The sequence below is a fragment of the Poecilia latipinna genome, unplaced genomic scaffold, assembly GCF_001443285.1.
Source record: "Poecilia latipinna isolate Pla-1442-1.1 unplaced genomic scaffold, P_latipinna-1.0 Scaffold10, whole genome shotgun sequence".
In the NCBI taxonomy this organism is placed as follows: Eukaryota; Metazoa; Chordata; class Actinopteri; order Cyprinodontiformes; family Poeciliidae; genus Poecilia; species Poecilia latipinna.
Window position 1 is genome coordinate 359031 of NW_015112626.1, and position 8157 is coordinate 367187.

At 38.8% G+C, this 8157-nt stretch overlaps 1 protein-coding gene across 1 annotated transcript in view; it reads right to left on the bottom strand.

The window, feature by feature from the left end:
* The window catches only part of foxo1a (forkhead box O1 a), a 36688-nt gene extending 28531 nt beyond the window's left edge, over window positions 1–8157 (bottom strand). The window contains exon 1 of the mRNA XM_015029365.1: window positions 7045–8157. Coding sequence (XP_014884851.1) covers window positions 7045–7674 — 630 coding nt within the window. The 5' untranslated portion in view covers window positions 7675–8157. The remainder of the gene's footprint in view (window positions 1–7044) is intronic.

The following is an 8157-nucleotide window of genomic DNA, read 5'->3' on the forward strand; positions in this document are numbered from 1 at the left end:
ACACGCAAACTTCCCCATTCACTCAGTGCGTTATAGTTACACATCGCTTAGGATTTGTTGCTGAACGTTTACCATTTACTCCATTACTCTGGATTATTAAATGTTGAGAAGACAAATGCTATTCTGATATTCATTTCATAAAAGCTTGGTTGTTCACTTCTTTTGAGCTCCTTCCTGCTTTCTCAGAATTTGAGAGGACTTGTTCATGTTCTACATGTACAAAGACTGGCCTGTTTTAAAGCAAACTTTGATTATGTTTGATAAAATCTCAGCAGAGTAAGTAACTCTTATCAATAGTTTTTTTAGAAATTAAACAAAGCATCAATTGACAGACCCACGGTGAAGCCCAGGGATGATTCAGCCAATTTGAAGCTGAGCAATTACAACATATTCAGTTCAACTCTGAGTAATTTCCAATGAAAAATTTGTTGCATAATGCAATCATTTCTTTTAAGCGGGATGTTTAATTGTGTTCCACAGATTGCATAACTGCATTTGGATGTCAAAGGTAAGATAAAAATGCAGAAACAAGCAACTGGCAGTGTGATGTAAGTAACCAGCAAAACCCAATAATGAGAGGCTGGATTCAGTTTTTACCCATTACTGGTTGAAATGTTTAATTTGCTGGTTCATAATTTTTGTACGGGGACAGGAAGTGATAAAATGAAAAGTTTGATATTTGAATAAAACTATCAACTTATGATGCCATCCTGTGTCATTTGTCTGACTTAAAAGAAAAATATATCTTTAAATCACTTCAGTTGCCATTCGCTTCTACGGTGTTGCAGGTGCTTGGAAATTATTCTGTTAAAAGGCTGGAGCAGAACCGTTCTCCTGTCAAAGTCAGTGTTTACAGTAAGACTGAGTGGGTTGGGAGTCAATAGGCACATTGACATGGTAATGACCCTTGTGTCGCTTGCTGTACAATCTGCTCGGACCGATGTGTTTGTCCGCTGCTACAGTTTGTTTTGAGATCCGTGGGAGTATTTACCAGCGTAGGTTGAGGAATTTCAGGTCAAGAGAGCGCCGTGTACGGAGGAAACCTCTGACTGAACTCATCCTGATACTGACATCAAACGCACCTGAGCCATCAGGCTCCACCAGCTTAAAGCAAATATTTATCCTGCAGTGACGTAAAAGAAGTAAAAGAACACATTTTTGGCAGGTATGAATGCATGCATACCTCGTGTTATTTTAATGTGTGAACTTTATTTATTTCATTAATTCAATTCATAAAGTTAAACTAATACTGTACAGATTCTTTACACGCAGAATGGCAGAAGTCAAACACACATTTCTGTTAAGTTTTATGTTAAAGGCGCCAACGATGCAGCACCAAATCGGTGCTCATGAAGCCCAGGTTTCTTAAATACCAGCCCGAGTCTTGTCTGCATTGTTGGTTCGTATGTCTCTAATCTTGCTCTAAACAATATGTATCAGAATCTCCATAGAGACCAAGTGAACTTGCTGGCCAATCAAACACATTGATTCTGTGGTGACAAAGACAGGTATAAGCATTTTTGTTGTAGTTTGGAAAGTGTCAAAACCTTTTGGAAAAATAATATCAGCAATAAAGTTTGTGAGTAGAAGGAGACATGAAGCACCCTAAAATTTCATGTGTTAACTTTGGACTTGAGCTTTTCACACACACTTTTTCCTTCCACATAACCTTCCACTAATGTGATTGTACAGAGCTTACACCTGCCATTACATCTGTATAATACTCTTTCAACTTTGTGTAAGAAAAAATAATCAAAATTAACACAAAGAAATTCTTTCTTTGTGTTTATAATATCGAGTGCATCGATATTATAAATACATTTCACTTTTTGAACTGAATAACCAAAATAAGAGAATTTTTTTTTTAATTTCTGGAGCTGTCCTGCATTTCTGGCAATAATGCTTTACAAAGGGAAATAACTGATCATAAAATGTGCACAGATCTAAGACATGAAGAATGAGCTCAGCAAAAGCGCTTGGTGATGCATTGTTTTTGCCATCTGCTCTCTTTCCCGTCAGGTGGCATCCTGGGCTTGGGCCAGTGCCCAGACCAAGCTGATCCCACCTGACACAACTGTCCTCCAAATTCACACTGTCACAGACGGCCTGAGAAGTGTGGAGGCTGTCATGACTCAGCTTAGACTGGACCTACTGTGGAAGATTAGTGGGACTGTGAAATGAGCTCTGTACAATTGCAGAGCACAGAACCCTAATTAGATATTAATGAGAACTTTATGTGCTTTCTTTGCTAACAGTAGATAGTCACAGCAATAAACCATCCTCAAGTTAATCATAATTAATATCTGAAGGTGTTAAGGAAACCAAGCATTTTTTTCATATGCGGCCAGTGATCTCTACTGTAGCTCACACAGAAACCACTGCCAGCCAAAGACTTACTCAATCAGTGAATCAACACAAACCACATATTGTTTTCTGATTCAGTGATTTGTGTTCTGTTAAGGTAATTTGGTGTGAGTGTTTTGATCAAAATTACCGTTCCAGCATCTGCATTAACAGAATATGTGCCTGTAACTAATTAAATCAACATGCTTTTGAATTTCCAGTGAGTTATTTTGTCCATTTGAGACAGAATGTGGGTAACAGATAAAAATTAGGATAGCAACAAGCCAAAACAATTAAGAAAAAAATGTTGCAGTATGAGAGACGAGACCAGAACTGACCACATTTTAGCTTGATTAACCGTAACCTCTGACCAGTCAATCATAAGCTCATTTTTTGGTTAGTCATTCCATCACACTAAGTAAGTGCTATCAAGTTTCAATGACAACAGTCTTCAAAGTAAAAGCTTCAACGACACAGCTGATTTCAGTGTATTGCAGCTAGGCGAAGGCTGTAAGTAAAGATGTTTCATTGTTTTATCCTTTTGAAATTCCAACCTTTGAACATGCAAGATTTGGAAACATTGATAACTTTTGGGAGCATCCAGCTAAGCTAGGGATCTAAATTATGTAGAATTTACAATTGGAGACTGCTGTTTTAGGAATGTTAGCCATGCTAATGACTACAACAATGCTAATGGTGCAAATGCTAATATAAGATGCCAATGCTAGTTTAAAATGGATAGTTCATAATAGCTTTGTCTTAAAACTGTTTCCCAGCAACTCTCTTCTCACACAGTAGACTGACTTTAAAGCTGCCACTACCAGAAAAATGTTTAAAAATATTTCTCAAACTGTTCTTATATTACAGTAGCACTTAGCTGATCGGAATAGAATTGGCCATTCAAAATTTATCAAAAACTGATAGGAAATCTGACAAAATTTAAAGGGAAAAAATTAATTTAAACATTAATTATATTAATGTTAACTTTTGAGTTCAGGCTGCCTTATAACTGAGCTCCTGCTGAAGATACATTGTGTGACAAGCCCCCTGTGTGGAACTGAGCTCTATGAATAACTCCTCTCGGCAGTACTGAACGGTACTTTGCTTTCCAACAGTATTACTCAGTTTTACACACCCCCAACATGGCAAGAAAGGCGGCAAACCCAGGGGGTAGCCAAGCACCCCTCACTGGGCTGCCAGTCACACACAAACTGCTACATGGCTGCTGGAGCAACAGAGAGGAAAGCTGTTAATTTAGATGCAGAAGATCAGACAAAAAAACATGTTAGGATTCTATCAGTGTGACTCCGTCACATGCGTTATAAAATAAAAATTGACTGTTGCAAATCACCATGCTGGAGGCAATTAACCAAGCATTGATATTTTGTAACACTGTTTTGTTGTAACAAAGTCACAAATGATCTCATTTTGCAGGTCTCCAGAAATATAATGATCAATGGCTGAAAAACTGAAAGTGGGCTACCAACACCTTTCTTCCAGTCACCTTACTTCTGGTTTCCCACTATTATTATCAATTAAACATGGTTCCAAGCATTAATGCATTCCAAGGTTTTAAAACTCTACAGTTTCAAGACTGCACAAATATTCTGTCATAATGTTGCTACGGTTTAAATCTGCTTAAAGCTATGCCAGAGAAAGTCTTAGAGTGACCAGACGTTTCTCCTACCTGTTGCTGAACTCTGTGGGTCAGCTAGGTGAAAGAACATTGCTACATTTTTTTCCCTCACTTACAGGAAAAGCAGTTGAGTTGTTTGGGGACAAAAACAGCCATGACATATTCAAATCAACACAATAAATAAATGTTAATTATTGTCAATAAGTTATTTTATTTAAGCAGAAGTGGAAATAACTTTTTTTTTTTTCCTGTCTCCAATAATGGCGATTCAATCATTTTTTGGTAGATTTTCTTTTTACATTTTGGAGCAAGTAACATTTTATTCTGAGGATCTTGTGCTGGTTGAGCTTTCAAAAGACAATTAATAAAAAATACAATAAAAATTTGAATGCAATGTAAGACAGTTATCAAACAAATTCTATAGGCAGGTAGTGTTTTTTCACTTTGTGGCTTAAATAATGATGCACCTTCTCAAGTAAAAGCAATGAATCCTGCTTACCACTTTGTGTTTAGCCCCCAAATAGTAAAAAAAAAAAAAAAGGACTGCAAGAACATTTTAGAGCAAAAATGCACATCCAGAATAAACAGTGGGTAACTGACTGCAGGTAAAGATCTACTTGAACACTATCAATCACCCCTTGCACCACATCTGTTCATTGACGGCTTTGTTTACTGAGAGTATTCCACTGCACTGGAAGGATTTTTCCACTTGTGGGACAACATCTGACAACTCAAATTGAATTTTAAAGCAGATTTACGAAAATCCTTGAGGTCAGAGAGATGAATATGAAGCAAAATGTTTGCAAAAAAGAAAGAAATACCTGCATGAAAACAGTGAAAATCCAAGTGAATCAGTATTGTTTATATCAATATGTGTCAGATTCAGCATCAGCACTAAAAAAATAATATTTTCTCCAATAACTGTGACTGACACATATGTCAAATTTCAGCACATGAGGTTGCTCAGATGGAGCAAGCCCAAACAATAAAGAAAAAAAAAACTACAACTGCTTCAAATTTCAACAACCCAGACACACAATAGAGGGCAGCCGTAGTAAATCTTTCAGTATTATGGGCTCACTATGATTTCCTGCTGGGAGAGCAGACTGTCATTAATTTATTGTCAGACATCAATGAAACTATGTGTCTCCAAACAATAAATAAATGAACGAAAGATTTTCGCCCCTCGATAGTCCTCAGTAGGCGTGCTTTCTTTCACACCACATCAGAAATTTTGAATCTACTCTTGTGTAATGTTTTGGGACAGTTTCTAGGACACATGATCGGCTCCAGTGTCTCCTTACGACATAGCCGCTTAAACTCAGCTGCACTGGAGTTCCACAGTCCAATGTGAAAACCTGTGATTCAGCCTGAAAATTTACAACATTTTCGCAGGACAAAAAAAAAAAAAAAACAGAGGAGAGCTGCCTCAGCAGTACAGTCAGGGCTCAAGTATTTTATGATTACCATGTTTAAAAGATCAATACGCCATACTGGAAGAAGAAAAAAAAAAGTTCCTGTTGAGTCAGGAGACTCACATAAGTCACATTCTGCAGTAAGAAGTCAGATGACTGTTTAAGGTGATGGTAGTAAAAGACAAGTTTACGAAATTATAATGCACTGGTTGTAAGACATGGTACAATTAACAATGTCATTGGCATTTAAATGTTCTTGCATGCTTTTTCAGTTTAGACCATTGAAAAAGCAATGGTCTACGCTTAATCGTGAGGTGAAATTATGAGGTGAAGATGTACTAATCGGTCAGTTGGGGATCGGCTCAAGCCAATTTTTCTCTTGACTAGCTCTAATTTTTACATGACAGCATGTACTTTTTGAGTTTAAGAAATATTAAAAATTTTAGGGACATGCAGTATGCTTGGAGCATATTGTTTTCTCTTTTTTATGTTACAGTCTGTATAAGAGAAAAAAAAAAACAGAAGTGTCTGAAGTGAAAATCGACAGGTCAGACAAGATCAACTAGGAAAATCCTGATGAATGAATCATTTGTGACAATGTAGACCAAAAGATAACATGCCAGTAACAACGACAACACAATGGAAAAATAAAAGCAAACAACTCTAAAACAAAGGCTACAAAATAAATGCCTTGTCTATCAAGCGCCACAGAGAAGCCAAATCTCCCCAGAGGGGATATTACAGTTATACCACATGAGATAAAAACAGCATAAAAAAACAATGAAGTCCATAAAAGCCCACTGTGAAATACCACAGACACATAAAATTCCCCAGTGGATAACGTTGTACAGAAACTGGCACAGGCAGTAGTTCTATCGAGCATAGGCAGCTTGAAGACGGACCAATCAATAGGCAAGAAATTGGCCAATCTTCACTTGACTGGCACTGATCGGTGCCGATCATTGTTTCCAAAACAGTAAAAACAAAGAACTTCATACCATTTTCAGTCCCTACATGCATCAACTAACGACATGTTTTGTTGCATAAATATCATTTTTGTGGAGACTATTTTGGCAGCACATTTTTCTTTCTCCCGTTTTATTGATCATAGTCATTGAATTTAAAAAAAAAAAAATCAAAACCGAAACTAGCAGGTCAAAGTTTTGTCAGCTTTATTGACTAAAAATGTTTGACCTAGCCAGACTTTTTTTGTGGACAATTAAAACCACATGCAGAATGACTAAAACTACAGCAGAAATGAGTGACATTTATGCTCTTAAATAAAAACTAAATTCTAAAAATATTGGAAGGATCCATATTTAATTTCAATTTGAGGAATGGTGGGATATATTGTTTGTGTGGCAAGATATAAGTTTACTTCTATTGCATTCTCAAATAAATATTGATGTAAAAAAATATATGTTCTGATAAAAGTGAACTAAAAAGTATTTGACTATAGCTTTACACTATTGTCAACTGACTAAATTGTGACTAAAATTAAATTACACTTTAGTTAAAAGACTGACAAACCCCAATTTAACTACTTCTTCAAAGAAAATCGGTAATAGGTATCAGTCAGGAAAAAATCTATGATCGGTGCATCGTCCACAGTAAACTCCAAGAAGCAAGTATGAAAACAGTCAGACATACCTTCCAGCCTGCAGAGCTGTTGCTGTCTCCCTTGTCCTTGAAGTAAGGCACACTTTTCACCATCCAGTCATAAATCTGAGACAGCGTTAGTCTGTTCTCTGGAGAACTTTCAATAGCTTTGGTTATGAGGTCTGCATATGACATATTCCCCCATGCGTTCCGCCGAGAGGAGCTGCTCTTCCTCTGTGCAGCGGCTGCAGCCGCTGCTGCGGCTGCCGAAGGTGAGGAGCCCACCGGGGTGGAGAGCAGAGGCACCTGCTGCTGCTGCTGCTGCTGATGTGGGAGTTGCGGGTTTGGGTGCTGCTGCTGCTGCTGATGCTGGTGATGATGTTGCTGTTGGGCTTGCTGGTGGACGCAGTTTTCCTGACACTGAAACTCGTTGCACAGGATGACCGGCTTCTGCTCCGTGAAGTCTTCATTCTCCTCCAGCAGGCTCAGATTGTTGATGAACTCCGCATTGCCAACGCCGGGCTCCTGCTTCACGGACGGCACCGGCGACGAGGTGTTCGAGTCTCCCGGGTTGATGAACTCCGGCCGGGGCAGTGGCCAAGTGCACGACCGGGGCCGCGAAAGGGGCTCGAAATCCGGGTCGATTTCCACCAGGTGTGGCTGCTGGGCCGCTTCCGCCATGGTGTCGAGAGGTGACCGAGTGTTCTTACAATGTCATATAAGTGTGACACCTTTTAAATAAGTCAAAACTTACGTCTCTGAAATGTTAAGAAACTCAAGAAAAGTCTCAGTGCTCCGCCTGGGCGCAAAATCCTCACTGGAAGTTACATCCCAAGCCGGTGGAAATGTGAAGCAGTTTAAAAAAAAGTCTGCGACTGAGTGGTCTTTCAAGGGGGCTAAAGTTGAGTTGGTGGGACGGGTCTGCTGGAGCGCTGGTTTGTTTATGTTGTCCAGTCGTGGTGATGTTCCGTCTGATGTCCCGCACAGCCTGTTGACTCTGTGTTGTAGAGCATGTGAGGAGGACTTACTGGAAGTCTCATTTGTCAACTGATACCACCCACATTTGACTGACAGCCCTGAGCCACCAATGAATGTTATTTTAAAAGCTGCTCTGGTTTTATTCAGAGAGGGACCACAAATACAGTTAGTTCTCAGATACTCTTC